The sequence below is a fragment of the Protopterus annectens genome, chromosome 4.part0, assembly GCF_019279795.1.
Source record: "Protopterus annectens isolate FY-2018-M chromosome 4.part0, PAN1.0, whole genome shotgun sequence".
Lineage (NCBI taxonomy): Eukaryota > Metazoa > Chordata > Ceratodontiformes > Protopteridae > Protopterus > Protopterus annectens.
In genome coordinates, this window is record NC_056733.1 from 46,501,166 (window position 1) to 46,521,959 (window position 20,794).

General features: G+C 39.9%; 1 protein-coding gene across 1 annotated transcript in view; it reads right to left on the bottom strand.

Annotated features, from left to right (window-relative positions):
- The window catches only part of RNF213 (ring finger protein 213), a gene marked incomplete in the record, with an annotated part of 2,890,576 nt that overhangs the window by 851,729 nt on the left and 2,018,053 nt on the right, over window positions 1-20,794 (bottom strand). The window contains 1 exon segment of the mRNA XM_044069632.1: window positions 16,304-16,485. Within this exon segment, the coding sequence (XP_043925567.1) occupies window positions 16,304-16,485 (182 nt within the window).

Here is a 20,794-nt window from a genome sequence, read left to right on the forward strand (position 1 = left end):
TACGATTCCTAGAGAAGATGTTGTGGTACTGAGGGACTTTGTTTAGTCTGTCAGATTTCCTGGGGGCTGGAGACAGACTATCTGGAGGACTGCTGGTCACATTAAAGGCACTTTCCAAAGCAGCTCAAACTGGAGCAATAATCACTGGTCGCAGATAATCTGCCTGTAATAAATCACAGTATCTCTGCTGGGTCTCAGGAATTTCTTTTCTTCCCACTATTATAAGTTCTTCATTCTGGTAAAAATGTCTTTTACGGGAGAATCAGAAGGTATATTTTCTTAGGTTCATAGATAAGTACTAGGCAATCAGTCTGCAGACCACTTCAAGCTTAGCCAAAAAACCCTTCTCAAAAATTCCCCCTACCTCAAGGAGGGCAACACATGATGGACCAGGAGAGAATTTGAGGCTACCCATGGTGCCACCTACTTGATATGTAATGGAAGTTTGTTCCAGAGGTGAGGGATAAGTTGGAATATGCATCTATCACACCAACACATCATCTTTATCTTCTGATGAAGATTTAGTTACTTTAACAGAGTATTTCAAGTACCATTAATTTTGTGAAGAAACAGGAGATCAAATATGGTTGGATCTTTCATGGCACAAAAGGCTAGACGCAGATCTCCATGTAGGGGTCTGTAAGAGACTGAGTAAACAGGAAGGAATGCCAGTCTCTCCTGAAAACTGACATTTTTGAAGCCACTGATCTTTTTAGTTATGAATCTCTGAGGTTTCTCAAGTTGTGTGATATGTTTAGATAAATACATGCCAAAAGGTGCGTTATATTCAATAATGGGTCTGATAAGATATGAGTAAAGGGGAATTAAGATTTCTTTTGAACTAATAGAGATGCCTTTGGAAATTAGATGGTCCAGATAAAAGGTTTTCTGAACCAGAGCCAGATCATGGTCAAATGACGCCCTAGGTAGGGTAATGGATCATGGTCCTCAAAACACTACCCCCCCCCCCCCAGCAGCCACTCCAGTGTCCCATTACTTGGCTATTTCTCCTTACCATAAACACTGTTAACACCCGTCAGTGTACACACTATTTTCTTCTTTACGTCTACAATGATTACTGATATTTGGATTTAATTTAAAACTTTTATTTCAAATTTTATAGCACAAACACAGTTACACATTTGCAAAATGAAACAATACAGTCTCACAATAAAAACAGACTTAGCATTAGCAGTACACTTCTTTGCCCTTGAAACTCACATTCATTGAAATGACATTAAAACCCACAATCAAAGAAACTGCATCAGGCCAGTGGTGGATTAAGTTTACCTTTGAGCTGTTTCAAACCATATGCCCCTTGCACACATTAAGGACCATGTAAACATGCATGTGTTCTTTGATTCACCTTCCTGACTGTATTAAATTATATTATTTGTATAATAACAGCACCACTTGTTACAGTAAGTTTTAAATTTGCAGTTTTGAACATGTTCCAGTAAGCAATGAAACAAAATGTATGAATCAGTAATGACAAAAACTGCCCATTTCAAGCCATTCCAACCATAAAAGCCCCCTCAAATGTCTGTCATTACAATATACCAATGTCAGTCAATATCCACAATCTCTGCAGAAGTAAAAGTCACCTGAATAATTCCACATTAAAGAGATATACAAATATGAGATTGCTACTAGTAAGCAACTTTATATTTCAGTGTTTCATCTACAAAATCAGTACCTGCTGCCCTTGACGAATAAATTACCTTTGCTACATTAAAAAAAAAAAATGTTAAGCTGCTAATATTTCAATAAGGAATGGATGGCAAACCAACAACAGGTTCATAGTTACAAGGCATCTCATCCAAAGGAGGACACAGTCAAGACTGCAGCACCCCCCACCCCACCCTTAAAGTACAACACAGGCATAAGCTGCCTTAGGTCAGCTGCTGCCCTAGGCAAAAGAGCTCCACAGCGCCCCCTATCACACCACCTGGTGCCCCCATCCTGGTCTACCTACACCAAATAAATACTGGAAAAGAGCCACTGCTAGAGCAGCGCCCTAGGTGGCCGCCTAGTTGGACTATGCCTAAGGCCGTCTATGAACATAGGATCAATAAGCCATCTAGAGGGTGTGGGAGTAGAATCCACAAACTTCTGCATCAAAAGCACGTGTGCTACCTGTTGCGCTACTGACACTGCTTTCAAATTCTCTTGCAAAAAAAAAGTAATATGATAATTTGCTAAACAAAGCAGTTGCACACTGAAAACAGATTTAGCTTGAGCAGCAGTACACTTCTCTTCCTTTGAAGATCGCAATTCCTTGAAAATGTACTAAAGCTCACATCACTTCCTTGAAAATACATAGAAACTCACATCACAATTCCCTGAAAATGCACCAAACCTCTCAATTCCTTGAAAATGTACTAAAGTTAATAGTCTGGTAGTGGGTGTAGAGGATTCAGGCTCTTGTCTCCTGTAACTTATTTACAGGGTTTGAGCCTGGTTAAATTAACTAACCTGTCATCCCTAACTAGGGCGTTTTACACACACACAAACACGCCCGCCATCCAGAAATTTGCTACTTAGTTCTCTAATCTGGAAAATTCATACTGTTTTCAAAACCATCGTGCTCTGCTCCATTCCAGTTTAAATGTGCATTGTACTAAATATGTATGCACAGATGTTATTAGGGGTGCACACTGCATTTGTCCTTAAAAAAAGAAATGTAACACACACTGACTGTGCTCTTAAAGAAGAAATGTAAGTTTGTCTGCCAGTGGGCCACCCCACCCCCAAGCCAGTGGGCTCTAGGCAACTGCCTGTCTCCTAGTGCTAAATCTGGCTCTGTTCCAAACTACTGTGGTGATATAATGGCCAAATAACAAGGCCTTATCAACAAGAGGCCCCAGATCCCTCGCAACAGTGCCTGTTTGGAGGGGTGCATCTCCTATATGGTAAATTAAACTGTTTTGTGTAGCAATATGAACTATTATACATTTTTTTACATTTAATTTGAGACCATTATCCTTGCATCAATTCTAAGCCATGCTGGAGTAATTGAGAGTCAGCTGAAGATTGAATAACAACACCCAATTTACAGTCATCTGCAAAACTTAAATTAACCATAGGCCAGAAGTGCTGGCCGGAAGGTCTGAGAAATATATGCCAAATAGCACAGAGCCCAAAATTGAGCCCTGTCGTACTCCACTGGTAACTGTTTTGTTTTCAGAAGTGTCACCTGTTATGTTAACTACACAGGTACGGCAGACAACCGGTTAGCTATCTAGTGCGCAATATAAGGATTTATATTCAGATTTACAAGTCTATCAATAATGCTTCCATGGAGCATAGTGTCAAAGGCCTTAGTCAGGTCTAGATATGCTGTATGCACTACATAACCACTGTCCACTACTTCAATTACTTTTTCAAAGAAATTAATGAGGTTAGAGAGGCAGGAACTTCCTTAAATAAAGCCAAACTGATGAGGGACCAGGGTTGAGAGATATTCAATGTCTATATTAATGAAGTCTGAGATAACGCACTCCATACCTTTAAATATGAGGCTAGTGAGACTAATGGGTCTTCAGTTATTGGGGTCATTAGTTGGGCCACCCTTGTGTAAGGGCACTACAATAGCGGTTCTCCATGCTTCAGAAATGAAACCAGTGGAAAGGCTTAGATTAAAGAATTTGAGTAGGGGCTTAGAAAGGCCATATTTGGCATTGATAATCAGGCAACCTGCTATGTCATCAGGGACCATGGATAAAGTATCCTTAGTTTTTGAAAGGACCAAGAGAACTTGTTCCATAGTAACTAAAGGAGGTTGCCGCAACTATGGAACCTGTGGGATAGCTATAACTGTGGGTGCAGTAAAATTTGCACTAATTTGTTGGCTCAGATATCTGCTATCTCCTTTGGGTCAGAGAGTGTAGTATTATTTTGGACTAGCGCCTAACACACCTGGCTGTTAGTTCTTAAATTCCTGACATAGTTAAAGAAAGATCTGAAGTTATTTTTCTTTTCAGGGGCTGCTTTAAGTTCATACTCAGCTATGGGCTTCCTAGTGGTTCCCTTAGGTTCTTTGCTAGCTTGCTTAGGTGTACTAATAAAGTAGGTAGAATAAGGCCTCTTAAAAGCATTAAGTAGTTTCCTTCTCTTATGCAATTTATTTATAAGGTTATTCCATCACAGAGGCTTGTTTTTAAACTTCTCATTATATTTCCTGCAGATAGGTCTGCCTTATCAATACAAGTAAGAGGAGTAGGTAGCAGCTTTATAAAAAGGATCCTTTAGAGGAGGATTACAGACGAATTTATTTAACTTAAGTAACTGAAGAACATTTGCTTTTGGGAAGTCTTTAAAGACAGAGATATTTACAGGGGAAGTACCACCAGTCTTTAAGAACAAGGTCACTAAATTATGGGCTGATTTAACAAAACATGATGATACATATGGAGCTGTGCAAGAAGTGGCCATACTTGTGAGGACTAGCTCAATGATATCGGGGGCCCCTAGTACGACAGTTAACTATTTGTGAATGAGAATTAGCAATTATAATGTCAAGGAAGCACTGTGCATGTCTATCACTAACAGTGGGTCATCCAGGTTTATTGATGGACAGTTAAAGTTTCCCAGTGGAAAGGTCTTGGGTTTAATGGTAATTTCATTTAATTGTTAAGATAGCCATCTGAGTCATATTCCCAATTATATGCGGTAAAAACTTGGGAAACAGAAGCTAAACCCACGTCCTGCAAAACAGAGTCTGAAGGAAAAGGGGACCTTTTTTTCTTAAGGACTGTGGAGAAGGATCTAACTGAAGAGACTGGAATGCTTTAAATACGCTTCTGACAAACAAAATTGCATTAACATTTTTACTTATGTTCTTCAACTAAACTGTACAGACATTAAAATGTATCAACCTTATATGCAATCTAAAAAAATAAACAAGACATTATTGCAAACCTTTGTATAAAGTTGCAATTTATTGCACAAATGGCCAGAGGAAGTTGCACGAGTGAGAATTGCAATGTAATTACAGAGAAAAGAGCTGTGTTCACACAACAGGATAGTAACATCAGCTAGCCAGTTTGTTATGACTGTTAAGGTTGACCTCATTATTTACTTTTCTGGAAAATACCCATATGTTTTTTCTCCCTGTATGTATGCATGTGACCACACAGGGTGCCATATCAGCATTCCATTGGTCAAAGGCGACTCCATCATGAGACACACAGATGTCCCACTCACCAGGTTGGACAAGAAGGTCACAGTTAGCTGAATGTCAGGTGATAGCATCCACCAAATCACACACGGACTCAAGTCTCTCAACAAGTACTGTTATAACTCTGTCAAAGTCGATGTTGGAGTGAACGAACTGAGACGTACCTCACTGGACCATATGAAGAGGTACATCACTGAGCTCTCTGATTATGTGCCCCAGGCAGATATTTCCCTAGCCTTAAGTAACATTCTACCTTCACCTAGGATGATCTTACAATACAGACGAAAAATGATTGATTTTATCAATAGGCTTAGCTTCTGGTGTCAATCCAGGGATCCAGTACCTGTCAGCCTGGGATGATATTTTAGATAGAACATGCTGCTTTGTCAGAGATGGACTTCACCTGTCGCCTCTTGGCTTTTGGTTACTGGCAAAGGTACTTGCCTCCCCCATAGTGCCTTTTTAGGCAATGTCACAAGAACAACATTCTAGACACAAAAATATAATCTAAAGACAAACTCAAAGTTTTGCTGCTTAATGCTAGAAGTCTAAATCAGAAACTGCACTCAATGAAAGCACCTCTTACTCTGGAATATGTTGATGTTTGTGCAGTTACTGAGATATGGTTCAAAGCCAAAGAAAGTTATTATTTATTTATTGCATTTGTTTACTGGGAAGGTCCACTGGGCCTAGGAGAGGCCATTTTCAGTGAAGGCCCAGGGAGAAAAGCTCCACATACAATTTACAAGTTGATACACACACACATACAGTTAGAAATACAGAATACAAATACAATTACATAAAGAGCTATCAGGCAATACAGTAACAGACATGGACATAACTTTAAAACAGGTCAGATCTGGAATACAAATACAAGGCCATGCAAGGTTACAATGCCTTCCACATTTTCAGACCTCAAAATGAACATGGAAGAACCAAAGGTGGAGAAGTATTAATTTTCATCAAAGATAAATACACCACAAGACTGGTTAGACAGAATGACCTCCTAGAGTTACTCCAACCACAGCTAACTGTAGGTAAGACCCTCCCCACGTCACTGTTAGTTACACCATGATAACTACATTGCCTACCTGGACCTACCTGAGTCACTCACAATACAGCCAAACACTCTGGTTATGGGTGACTTTGACTATCCTTCCATCAGTTGGGAATCCTATACAAGTATAAACATGTGCGCCCAAAAGTTCCTGGACTTTGTTAACTCAAATACCCTGATGCAGATAGTTTGCACCCCCATAAGAGGCACAAAGGTCTTTGTGCCTCGACCTGGTACTCACCAACATGGAGATCACTGCACCCCCCACCCCCTTGTGTGGGCCCCTCCCTGGTAAAATCTGATGAGAAATCAGTATCGAAGTAACAATCATACTTGACCCCCATCAGGAGTAATCATGTTAAAAAACTTCTCCAAAGCAAACTATAACCTCCTAAGTGATGGTATTTAATAGTTTCAACTCCCCCCCCCATCTCCACTGATGACAAGGATGCCCATAACGATTTATACACCAATGCCCTGTATGAACACCTATACAAATGTACTGATTCAGCCATACCTGAAAGGATCAAAACAAGGTCCTCAGGGAAAACAAGCCACCCTGGTGGACATCCAGCATAAATAGACTATGCAATAAGAGGAAGAAAATGCTGTCCAAAAGCAAGGGAGAACTGTCTCAGCAGTGGAAAAACACCCTCCACAGCTTGACCAGGCAAATTAGACATTTTGTAAAATCCTCTAAAGCTAACTACAAACCGAAATTAGCATCCACAGCCAAGGATAACCATTAAGGCATTCTTTAGCTATATCCGAAATCTAAATGGGAAGGCCCAGATTTGCACAGAGTTAGTAGTGGGTGGTACTACCCACACTGAACCTGCTAGCATATAGGTGCAGTGAAAACTTCACCCGCCTGTCCCCACCAATCACACCCCATAGCTTACCTATCACCAGCCTTCCACCTAGTATCTCCAAAGAACAGATCATAACCACGCTCTCCAATGCTAAAAACTCAGCATCTATGGGCCCTGACAATATCCCAGGTTGCATCCTAAATGGTCTAAAACATGAGTTGATGGAACCATTGAGTACCTTCTTCAACCACAGCCTAAGCCCTGGCTTTGTTCCAGCCGGATAGAAAACAGCAACCATCATCTTACATAAAAGGGGTCCATCAACTGACCCTTGGAACTGTAGACCCATAAGCCTAACCAGCCTTATTTGCAAGGCCATGGAGAAAATCATCATTGACCTTAACAACGACATAGGAGACCTTCAATCTCTTGACCTGACCCAGTTTGGTTTTGTCAAGGGAAGATCAGTGCCTGTTAAGTCTAGTGGACTTCTTCGAGAATGTCACCAAAGCCCTGGATGAAGGCAAATCAGTGCATATGGCCTACCTTGACTTAGCCAAGGACTTTGAGATAATCCCCCACACTGGCATCATTGTGAAACTCAACCAGCTTGGGATCAACCCATACGTCGTTAGGTGGGTAGCCAACTGGCTCACTGACAGAACATACACAGACAAAGTTGGGGATTCCACCTCTACCAGCAGACATGTCACCAGTGGAGTTCCACAGGGATCAGTGCTGGGTCCTCTACTGTTTGGATCTATTTTTCAGAAATTCAGGCAAAAGTAGATGGTCTGTGAATGACGAAGTTTGCTAACGACTGCAAACTGGGGGGGGCAGTCACCAAATCCCTGAACGATGTCAACATACTACTAAATAGGCTTACGCAGACAAATGATTGGTGCAAAGCCATGGTCCTAAACTCAATGCAAAAAATGCATTATCAACCCATTCAGCAAGGGGGATGTTCCTGCAGTTTAAAATATCAACTATAACACCCCAAGTTCAAACCAGTGGCAAGAGACTTGGGAACACAGGTTGACAGCTGCCTCAACTTTGATCAGCATGTGTCCACAGTGGTGAGGAAGGCCTTCTATGTTGCAAATCTCAGAAGTAAAGGCATAACATCCAGAGCGAAGGAGGTTACAACACCCCTGTACTCATTCTTCATCAGACCAATAATAGAGTACAACGCTCCTTTTTGTATATACCTCACAGATACCTGCAGCAACTGGAGAGACCTTAGAGGTTTCTCACTAAGAAAAATCAGGGTCTTCTGCACATGTCCTAAAGTTGCAAGTTTAAGTGAAACAAACAAATTAAGCAACACAGCACAGAGCGAAATAAAAACTTTAATGTAACTGGTAACAAGTCTGAAGAAGCATTGTGGATCCATGTGAAAGCGCTTACTGACCTGCACCGCATTTTTATTTTTCTACATTAAAGTTTTTATTTTGCTCTGTGCTGTGTTGCTGAATTTGTTTGTTTCACTTACACTTGCATACTTGTATTGATACAGAGGAGGCTTCATTTCTGACAGTGACATTTTATTTTTGGTTTATGTCCTAAAGTTAACGTCACTGTACAGGCAACTTGTGCCTGGCCTAAGCAGCAGTCTCAGACCCTGCCCTAATGGAATTGTTACACATCCGCAGCTCAAATGGGACAATACTCACTCAATCTAGGGACCTTAGCCTAGCCTATGACATAAACAGGACATGCTGGAGTGACAGATATGTCTCCCAGAGGTTGCCACTCATCTGGAATAAACTTTCAATTCATGTTAAACAGAGTTCCTCTATGACCCTATTTAACAGTAACTTGGACAACTCGACAGAAAACAGCAAATTTACCCCCGGGGTTGCACCTGTGTCCCTCCTTGAGAGGGGCCAGTGGTAATGATCACAGATTTGGGTGCAAATATAGACTATCTCCTGGTCTATAAGGAAACAAGAGTATAACATGGCTAAGCTTGTAAGGTCCCCAAGGCTATTAGCCTGGTAATCTCCTATGATCCTATTACATGCATGCAGGCATGAAAAGTGACAAGTCAGCACCTTGTGCATGCAGCTGGACAAGCATCTTTTCTGAATAAAGCAACTTAAAAGGCTGCATTAAATTCCAGGACTTATTGTAAATGAGCTCTGCTGGAATGAAATACGGTGCCTGAGGATTTCCCCCTGCAACTGCTTCTCAGAGTCAATATGGGTTGCGCCCTCTGCAAACTACCATGGCAAGAAAATGGTTAAAAAGGAAACTACATATTAACACATTTATTCAAGTTCTGCACAAGAATTATTATTTCAGCCTCTCTGGTTCAGGTTAGAGCTGTTAAAGAATACATTTTTCTGTGGTTTCAGTTTATCAAAACTTTTGACTCTGAAATTTGCCATTATGACACACAACAGCACTCCTTGTGAACGAATATTAAAAAAGGAAACTTCATCAGACATTAAGCTTGAAGCCCTGACAGGACCTGTAAAGCTCTATTTTAAATCTTTTGCACTCAAACTCCCCTGATTTGTAATCCTGTGTTGAAACAAGACTTATTCAGCAGTGAGTTATATCATTATTCTAGAAAAGAGAATGTTGATATCAAAGAAAAGAAAATAATAATAATGCTGAAAAGGTAAAATGTGCCAAATAACAGACATATCAAACTGCATCAAAGATAAAAGCTCGACAGAAACACTAACCGAAACTAATAACTTAACAGTTCAAAATGGTTTGCAACTGAAAACATGGTTCTCACACCTTTCAACTGTTCAGATTTTCCTCTCATATTTTTAGTCTGTTCCTACAGTTTATAGGTAACTACTACGCTAGCTGCCCTTGTGTGCCAATTAAGCTTAGCCAGCTTCTCAATTCATGCTTGAAATAACCTATCTCATTTTGTTATAGACTGGCTTTATCCATTCCATGGGCTGTAATTACATATTACGCCTAATGAGAATAAGAGCGAGCATACCACAGACTATATGAGGGGACAGGCATGGGGATAAAGCATTTAGGAGCGGTTTCTGTCCATCAGTGGTACAAGGGGCAGTCCTGGAGTAAATCTCCTGATTCTCATTCACAGATCTTAGTTGCACTTGAATATGGACAGGGATGAGCTTTGCTTTACGTGGATGGGGAGTCTGTTCCAAAGCAGCGGTATCCTCTGTGAGATATACCTTGTCCTTCTAAACTGTTCTGTTGATGTTGCAGAAAAGGTATAGATCCCTAGACTGAGTACTTCTGATGCTATTTAACTTTCTGATATGCAGTAAATCCATCAGTAATGGGTTCACAAATGCCTTGTATGCCAGACTCAGGTCACCTCTTAGCAGTCTGTAGGATACGAGAATAGTGTCAGGGCTTTGAGTTGGTTCATGCAGGACATGTTCTTTACACCTTGCATCCTTTTAGTAAAGTACCTCTGTGGGCATTCCAGTTGCTGCTTGTGTCTGGACAGATACATGCCAAAGAGGTCATTATATTCAGTGGCTGGCCTAATAAGGGTTGTGTAGAGGAGGAATTACATCCTTAGATCCAGATACAATCCCTTTGCTTATAATCTGTGAAATATAGGACTTTCTTACAAATGACACTTTTTTAAATAGACACATGGTCAAAAGTTAGGTCACTGTCCACATAAGTTCCCAAATCCTCATAAAATTTGTGGTTTTCTGGCAAATCACTAAAGACTGAAGTCACTAAATAATGACATAAATTTGAGTTTTAGACCATTTCCTTCAGAAAATGCATGCTAACACAAATCCTGATATTACAGCAACTGTAATTTTATGAGAAATGTTTAAAATCTGTCTGTATTTTGGGGGCTTTGTCCCACCCCCCAAATTATTTTAGGCTTTGTCCAGATTTCTTGCCATAGAAGTTGAGAGGTATGATGGTTCTATACAATAAAGGAAACAAAAAAACAAGTGGACTGAGTCTGACCTGACACTTACATATGGATCATTGATGCTTCTGAGGGTGAGTGTATCTTGCTCTGTGTAGAGAAACACTAAAACATCCACATTAGACCCAGTGCCAGGTGATACATATAGAATACACTAAAAAGTAGTGCAATTTTAGTTCCTGCTGAGACTAATAATATTATGGCTGCTGCTGTTTTTGGTGCAACGCCATTAATGGAAAGGAAGACAGAACAGTGGATCATTATGGATGTTAGTTTCCTTTCTTTTCTTAAGCTTACTTAACTATTAATGAGGTAAGTAAACTTGTCCACTGCAGAATCTTCAGCCGTGATCTGCACCATCAAAACCAGAGCTAATGTATAAATGTATGAAGACAGACAAGTTTAACACAGCCAGTTCAACTGCAGTTTTAATTAATTAATTTATTTTTAAAACATTTGTTTACCAAAAAAGTCCGACTGGGACAGAGCCCATTTTCAGTGGAGGCTTGGGGAGAAATGCTGCAGATGCATGTCTTTGGAATGTAGCAGGAAACTGGAGGAAACCCAAGGGAATGGAGGGAGAACATGCAGACTCCACACAGAAGGCACTTCAGCCATGAATCAAACCAGAGAACCTCTTGCTGTGAGGTGATAAAGCTAACCACTGCACCATTTTGCCGCCCATGTTTCATGTGTGTAAACAACTTGCAGATGCGGAACACAAACTCAACAAAAAGTCATGCATGAACCCTAGCAGATGCCTTGGCCACCAAACCACTGTGCCACCCAGTGGTACTCTGGAAACTACAGAATCCTGAAGTACACAGCTAGAATTTACAAATTAAATTTCATACAAAAGATATTTTTTACTGCAAGACCCTTCCTGAATCAACAGTCTCACCTGGGGTAAAAGGAAGTAATTGTCCAAGACTGAAATCTAATTGTCTAAACAGAGAGAAAAAAACACAATGTATATGATGAACTGGTATTCCCTAGTGGAATATGAATATACTATTTTTTTTTTTTTTTTGGTTTGCCAAAGGAATTAACACCTGCCTGTCAAAATATTTCACTTTTAATGGTCTTGAAACCCAAGAGTGAAGTCATTTTCCCACAGAAGCCATAGCTTACAGACAGAAGAGCAGGTAGTGTGGGACACCAAGTGTTGGAGGACGAAAGGTCGTCAGATCTGTTTTTTTATTTTAATTTTCACTCTTCACATGTCCTCTGAGGGACAACAGAGCATAATGACAATAAGAATGCAGATGTAGGACTGTAAGACTTAGAAAAGTGCTGATTCGAAGAAGGGACCCTTTTTGTTTGTGCTATCATTTACAGCATGAGGGCATTAAGATGTGTGGGTATAGGCATTAGGATCAGGCAGCCCCCTTACAGAAGGGAGGGGAGTGTAACACTGAAGTGACTTTTTTTTGCTCCTCAACTTAGTGTTGAGGGTCACCACATTATGGAGTAGAACCAAGTGCCAAATGAGATGGTTATGCCACTGCTTACAGGAACAGATCAAAAGAAATCTCACAGGTGATCGATACAACATCCATAACCAATACAAAGGGTTTAGAGAAATGAAGGCAGTAATTACATTTAGATATTTCTCATTCATTTCAATGCAAGTAAGTGTTGCCAACCTGTACTGGGAAGAGAGGAAGGACTGTAACATCTGGTTATTTGTTAGAATGCTTTTTAAACAACACAGACACTACTCCTGTACAAATGACCCTTTTTTCTAGCTGCATTAGAATGAAAGATTATTTCATCTTGTGTCAGCTCAAATTCTAGCTGTATGTGGCAGACACAAATGATTTTCTTGTTCTCAGAGTAGTGCGTTTTGAAGTGTGCCAGTCTATATTTGACATGTTCAGGTTTCTCATCAGCTGTATATTCATGTGATTTGTGCTGTCAGGAAAAATATCATTCACTTGTACATTTCAGCATTATACAGTACCAGACGCCGTAAAGAACCCTTAGTATAAATTAAGCTATGATTTACAGTCACCAGAAGGAAGTGCCATGCATCTTCAACCACTGTTCTTAAATATGTTGCCCCTGTCCTTTGCCTGATGTAAAAAGTAATTTTTCATTCTCTTTTACCTTTTTTGCTTATGTCCTAATAGACTGACCTTCTAGTCATGAGTATTTTGTATAGCATGTTTTTTCATGAATGCAGCAACTTGACACACATAAACCATCAACAAACAACTTTTTTTTTTTTAGGCTGCAGGCACTAAGACTAATTCTATCCGCCTTCTGTTTACTACTGGCTTCATTCTTTTTTTTTTAGGCTGCAGGTACTAAGACTAATTCTATTCGCCTTCGGTTTACTACTGGCTTCATTCCTCCAGTCATAATAATTGTAGCTTACTATCTGACAATTTCTGAAAGTATCTCAAGTTTACTGCCTTTCAGAATTACCAGTGAGAATGCTGCCTTTTTAACCATCACTAATCAAAGGTGTGAAGAGAATGCCAGCATGAAAAGTGCAAGTTCTTCTCTCCATCTTACAGAGCAACAAAGATTCAGACAGAGGCATGGATGTTAAACTGTTTGTGGAGTGACAGAATATGCAGGCTACCGGCCTGCTCACTTACACTCTTGGGAGGGTGGGGGTGCTGTTTACCATTGTTGCTGCCTCTTCCTGGCTGGCTAGGTAAGCAGCAGTGACCATGCCTTAGGGATGCCATGAGTTAGCCTCAGCTTGGCCTTAGCCTTATGTGTGCATGGACACACGTGTTTGCTGTTAAGGCTGCCTAGGCATACTGCATGATGGTTTGTGACAGAGCCTGCCTATATTCATCTAGTGATGATTCCACTTAAGTCTCTGCCTTTAACACAATACATTAGGACTTGCAGATACACCATTGAAGATTAAGCTGTTCTTGTTATTCCTTAAGATATTAACAGAGACAGGGCATGAGATGGAACTTTTTCAGAAAGCTTTTTTGAATAGCTTGGACCTGGCATGCTGAGAACCTCTCACAGTATGCATAACAGTGTAATGAATATGGACAATACATCCAGAAAAAAAGACACAGTATACTTTGCTAGAAATTACACATTTGTCAGACACGTTTCACAACACAATTATGAATAACTGAAATTATCTGATGGTTGCTAGTCAGCTGAAAATTATTTTACGTAATAAACCCTTCACCCTTTATTATAAAATGTTTTGAATATAGCAGAAATACTGCCTAACATTCGACCAAGCACACAACTGTACACTAGGAAATATATTAGTTATCATGCTTGTTGCACCTCTCCCTTTGTGTTTAGGTCAGGTAAATTTTCAATTAATTAAAAAAATACAGGGTCTGAGTGCAGATCTTCCAGGGATGTGAATGGTACAGTATGTAGCTGTAACATCCTAATGATACACTGACTAAAAGCTAAAACACTTCAAGGATGTGAAAAATAACCCCTTAAGTTCACTGACACTGGAAGCCCATTTTATTCATCAGAGGAAACTGCCAGCATCTAAATTCACAGTCTTAGGCTGTCAATCATTACCTTGTGGGGTTAATAAATCCTAGACGCCAGACCCATAATTAGATTGAATATGCAACTTGCCTGGCAATATTTAACATAAAAAATAAAACAGCATATTTGGTATACTGATTATTTTTGGTATACATTTTTGAATGTATCCTTAAGTCAATATAGATTCACATGTACATGCAGTCATCCATTCATTTATTGCTTTGACCTTTAAACTTGCACAGTCACAGTGTACAACGCAAGTAGTACAATGTAATCACTTTCACCATCCTCGCTTCTTAGCATTTCTTCCTTTCTTTTCCATTTTTCACTTTTCCTCCCTTTCCCTACTCCCTGGATCAACACCCTGCTTTCATGGACTACAACATTAAATAATAGTGATGTTATGACTGGAAGATGTTAGTTGGGAAAGAAAAAAACATGAACATATATGAAGCTCATACCAGATTATCAGATATGTTTAATGTAATAAAGTGAATTATTTATTACAATGGGTGGGCAGTTGATTGGTTATTTTTTTTTGTTTGCAGACAAATCAATTGCAATTATGAAAAGTTTTATCTTTGGGGCCCAGTTTTCTCACTTGTAATGTAATTTTTTTTTTTTTTTTTTTTTTTAGAAATGGCGTCATTGACAAAGAAATAAAAGTAGGATTATATTAAAGTTAGCTGTCTGACTGTTACTTTAAGTTTCTAACTGGCAAATTAATTATCTAATGAAACGTCATTTAAGAAGCATATCTTCTTCATGATTTCATTCCCCTAGATCGTGCCAAAGTGCTAGGGACTACAGTGGTTCATGGCTTGCTTCTGTGATTGTGTGTTTAATTTCAAATGTGCAGCAAAGATGTACTTCTCCAGTGCTTCCTGCCTTTGCAGGGTTTCACAACGCTCACTGCAATAAACATGCCTCATGAGCCATGCAGTCCCAAAACTTCAGAGGTGAGCCATGGAAGGTAGTGTTTTACTTTTCCTGGTATGTGAGGAGAAGAGTTCAAGCCTCACAGGTGGCAGAAATAGAGTGAAGTAATGCTCCGTCATCACTGGAATGATTTAAGAGACGCCATCATTTCCTAATACAAGTTCTATCATGAGATCAGTACAAAACTTATAACAAATTACAATTAACAACGTCAAGGATTTTTTTTTTCTCCTGAGAAGTGATCAAAGTTCAGGGTGACAGTCACCATTGCAAATGGACAGAACAAGGAATGATAGACTTGGGGGTTTATTACTATTTAGTTAAGCATTGTGTGTTAAGAGCTGACATTTCATTTGGGACCAGTCATGTCAAATGCATTTTGAAAACGCATTCTCTACACTGGAATGGAGTTGGCAATTCACTCAGATAAGATCTTCATTTAATATACTAACTCAATGAAATGTATGCCAATTTTTGTGCAGTCTAGGTATATTTTCTTAGGACATTTGCAGTAACTAAACAATTTTAATAGTTTTGTATATAACAGACATTGACCATCACATTAGGTTACTATTTACCAAGGCAAGGGATTTCTAAAAATAGTCAATACTGATGGAAAAATTTAGTACAATGTGTAATTACTATGACCGATTACAACAAAATAATGGAGAAAAAAGACTGAAAGAGATGACTCAGGGGTAATGTTATGAGTATACCTAATTAGAATATTTGAAAGCTTGTACGTAGAAGTTTATACAAAACTGAGAGCTGGTATCTCTAATTTACACACACAGTATACATTATACATTATATATTATTAAATACATTATATATTATTAAATACAATCTATAATACCATTTTTAATGTGCAGTACAGCCAAATTTGAAATGTATAAGGATAATTTAAATACCATACTCACGCGATTTGCTTGGCTAGCTGTTTGCAGTGGGGCCCATAGGACTGGCAACTCTCATCTGCACAAATCAACTCAACTGGTGTCTTCAGGCATCTGACTTGCTGTAACCAGATGTTGTAGTTTTGAAATGAAGAGTTGAATTCTGCCATCTCAATGCAGGCTTGGGCACAGTACAAGTCTAGACTCTATGCAATCACAAAAAAAAAAAATATATATATATATATATATATATATATATATATCAGTTGATTCAGCTGATCACTTAAATGCCTTCTTAATATGCAATGCTCAGACAAGTTTTTTTATGCTCATTCGGGGGGGGGGGGCACTAACGTAGGTGTGGACAGATCTTTTGTTGATTCCCAGTGGAATCCATGGCATGAGGAGATCAATAACCCAGGAATGTGGGAAAGGATGGCCAAGGAAGCAATGATGCTCTAGGGCCCAGAACAGGCATGTCTGCACAGGGAATGCCCCATAGTCCACCCAACCTAAAGGATAATAATGTGAGCATGTTGGGGGGAGGGGCATGACTTAGGTAAAGGTCCTGGTGCGTTGTTCAACACACATGACTCCTGAACTGATCTATGACTACTTCTTGAATCAATAATGACAACCTCAGTTAGGGGATAATACAAGTGGCACCAGTGATTTCACAGCATCTTTCCCTTCTCTCAGGAGGTACTGGGAGGAGAAAGCAGTCAAGGGATAGAGCTGATGACCAACCAGTCAATCTGAACGCGCCTTTGGGGATCCACCTGGAAAAAAAAAGCTTGTGAATAATTGGCCTATTTGACATTAAAATGATAAAAAAAAATACTGTGAAACATTTATCTCTGCAAATAAAAGCTCTGTTAATATCAAAGCCTTTCCTGTTTTCATTGGGTAGCCTGTTTTTTGGAAAAGGAGTAATAAACTAACAGGTATGAAATCATTAGTGCTGCTGCCCACTTGGTTTCTATTTCTTCCTCTTTAAAGATATGTATAATTCAAACCTTAATTATATGGAACCATATCATATTAAGTATATGATAACGCAACCTCAGCCCAATCATCAACATCCACCCACTCCAAAAGTGCTCCACCCCAATAGAAGCTTACTGTCAGTGTCACTAAAAGGAAAAAGAAAGCATGTATGTTGTTATGCTTCTTACAGCTCATCTAAGAGGTCCAACTGATGTTTCACTCCCTGTTCCTCCACTGAAACTTTCCTTGGATGCTGAAGCAAATGATAGTGTAAGAAGCCAAGTTAGATACGCTTTGTTGAACGTGCTTTTTTCTGTTGCTACAACTTCTGCTTAAATAGGAAAACAGATTAGTATTACCACCCCCCACCCATTCTAGGTAAACATTTCTCATTTGGTGTATCCTAATCATCAAGTCTCTGCTGGATTTGCTATATTACTGTATGTACTTCCCAATTCTCTACTGCCTCTAGAACTTCCTGGAAGTCAAAAAGTTGTCTGTTTCCATTTGGAAAAATACTTTAAAATATATTGGATAAATTAACAGGAAATTAATATTCCTTACGCTACATAACTAAATTGCTGGTACAAACTTCCCTCTCCTCCTCATGTTGGAGGTGTAATCCTACTCAGTGTAAACTCAGGATCCTTTATACATCACTTTCTTGCAGGGTTTCCACAGCAATGAAGACAGCCACTCATTCAGAGGATAGGTGGTAATCTAGGTTTTCTATGCAAATCTAGGATACCTGGTACAAAAAATTAGTAAACTCTTCTGTAATCTCAGATACAGGATTTAAGGGATTTGGGATTTCTGCCCCTAGGGCAAGAGAAGTTCTAATGAATGCAACCGTGTCCCTTTCCAATGCTTTCCTCAGATAGTCTGATAACCTGCAAGAACCATCCTTGCTTCCTGCATAATCCAAAATCTTTGATCCAGACTGTTATCTCTAAATTTGGATAGCCACTGTATAAATCTGGAACGCCTTTGCATCTCTTTATGAATCAGTTATAACATCATAGTGTGGAGTTACAGCTGATTCCATTGTCTTTGGTACTCTTAACATAATCTTTCTTTCAGATTTGTCAAGTTTGACAAAACAGTTCTTACTGATCAGTGCTCTACCCTAATTAATGAATGTAAATAAATAAATCTGCTGAAAGAAATGTTATAAATCCACACTCAAGTCATGTTCTAGAGCTAAAAAAGTACAGTTTTGTACCTACCATAAATGTAGATGCTCGAGTGTTCACACTGCTGCAATCATACTTGGGTTATCCTGCCGTCAGGCGGTCCCGGAGTCGGCCAGAGTTCCAAAGTCTTGATCCGGCGTCGGTTGCTGTCGCTTCTTCCCTGACATCAGTGCACCAGGGGTATATAAGATGCATCCGATGACATTTTCTTCAGTTTTTCTTGCCCCAGATGTCAGGTGCCCCCAAGTAGGTAGGCAATACATATTGCTAATAAAACATATATAAAAAATAAAAACAATACCTTCAGTTACAAGAAAATACACCACCAAGGTTGTATAGGATAGAAAGGTATAGATAAGTCCAGCTAGGACAGAGGGAATGGAGGGAAGGTAACCTTGACTGCAGCAATGTGAACACTCGAACATCTACATTTATGGTAGGTACAAAACTGTACTATGTTCATCATGTTACACTGCTGCAGTCATTACACTTGGGTAGAATCCCAAAGCTAAGGTTGGGTGGTTGGCCTATAAAGAGTTAGGATTGGCTATGAGGCTCTGCAGAACTGCAGTGGCAAATCCTGCTCTGGATTTAGAGTAAAGAGGCAAGTGGCAATGCTTGGTAAAGGTGTGCACTGAACTCCAAGTTGCAGCCTCCAAAATTTCCTTGGTTGGTACTCCTCTGAGAAAGGCTGCTGAAGTGGCTGTTGCTCTGGTAGAATGTGGCCTAATGTTATTAGGGACTGATTTTCCATGCTGTGTGTAGCAGTAACAAATACAGTGCCCTATCCATTTGGAAATAGTCTACTTTGAGACAGCCTTGCCCTGTGATCCTGCAGCATATGCTACAAACAGTTGCTCTGTTTTCCTGAAAGCTTTTGTTTTGTCCAAGTAGAAGCATAGCTGCCTGTGTATGTCCAAAGTTTCTCCCCTTTATTCTGGGGGTTTGGATAAAAAGTTGGCAAATGGATGGCTTGGTTAAGGGCTACACTAGATACCACCTTTGGCATAAAGGTAGGGTTTGTCCTTAAAGAAACCCTGTCCTGATGAAATATTATAAAAGGTTCCACTGCCATTAATGCCTGTAGCTTTGAGACTCTTCGTGCTGAAGTTACTGCCAGGAGCAGAGCTGATTTCCATGATAAAAATTTTAGATTGGCTGGCTCAAAAGGTGGCAAGGTCAGTTTTTCCAAAACAAAGTTGAGGTCCCAAGTTGGTGTTGGTGCTCTCTGGGGTGGTCTTATGTTTTTAGCCCCTCTGAGGTACTGCTTTAGCAAGGGATGAGAGAATAAAGGAGGATCTGTGTTATAATGTGCTGAAATGGCAGAGGCGTGGATCTTAATTGATGAGAAGGATAGGCCTTTGTCCAGCATCTCAGTTAAGTATTGTAAAATCTGAGGAATGTTTGGGACAAGAGGGTCAAGGCTTTGAGCCTGGTTCCAGGCACAGAATCCCAGGCACAGAATCTCTTCCATTTTTCTGAGTAAGATTTCCTGGTGCTAGGCCTCCTGGCCTCCAAAATGACACCCATAACAGCCTTAGAGAGAGGTGTTGCCTGTTTGACTAATGAATCTGCCATGCAGCCAGGTTTAGGGTTTTGAGCTGACTGTGCAGGATCTGATTGTTTTGTTGAGTCAGAAGGTGCGAAATTTGAGGCAAAATCCATGGTGGGCCTTGAGCTAAGTTCTTTAAGATTGGGTACCAGTGCTGGCGTGGCCAGTCTGGAGCAATCAGGATCATCTGTGGTTTTTCTTGTCTGGCTTTTAGGAGTACCTTTGAAAGTAGAGGCAGTGGTGGGAAGGCATAAACTTTTAGGCTTTTCCAGCTGAACAAAAGAGCATCCACTTTCCCTGCTTGTGTGTGGTAAGTCCTTGTGCAGAATTTTTGTAGTTGGCAATTCAGTGGGGAGGCAAAAAGATCTATGTCTGGGCACCCCCATTTTTGCGTTACCATGCTGAAGATTTGTGGATTCAATTTTCATTCGTGAGGGTCCATGATATTTCTGCTTAGATCATCTGCCAGAGTATTTTTCTTTCCTGGCAGGAATTGTGCTTGCAGATGAACTTGATAAGTTAGAGCTATGTTCCACAAGGTCATGGCTTGCCTGCATAGGGGATAAGAATGAGTGCCCCCTTGCTTGTTTATGTACCACATTACTGTGGTGTTGTCTGTCTTTAATAATAATTGTCCTGGATGGAGAAGGTCCTTGAAAGCTGTTAGGGCATTTTGAACAGCCAACATCTCTTTTTGATTGATGTGAAGATGCATTTGGTCTGTGGTCCACTTGCCCTGAATACATTTTCCTGCCATGTGTGCTCCCGAGGCATAATCCGAAG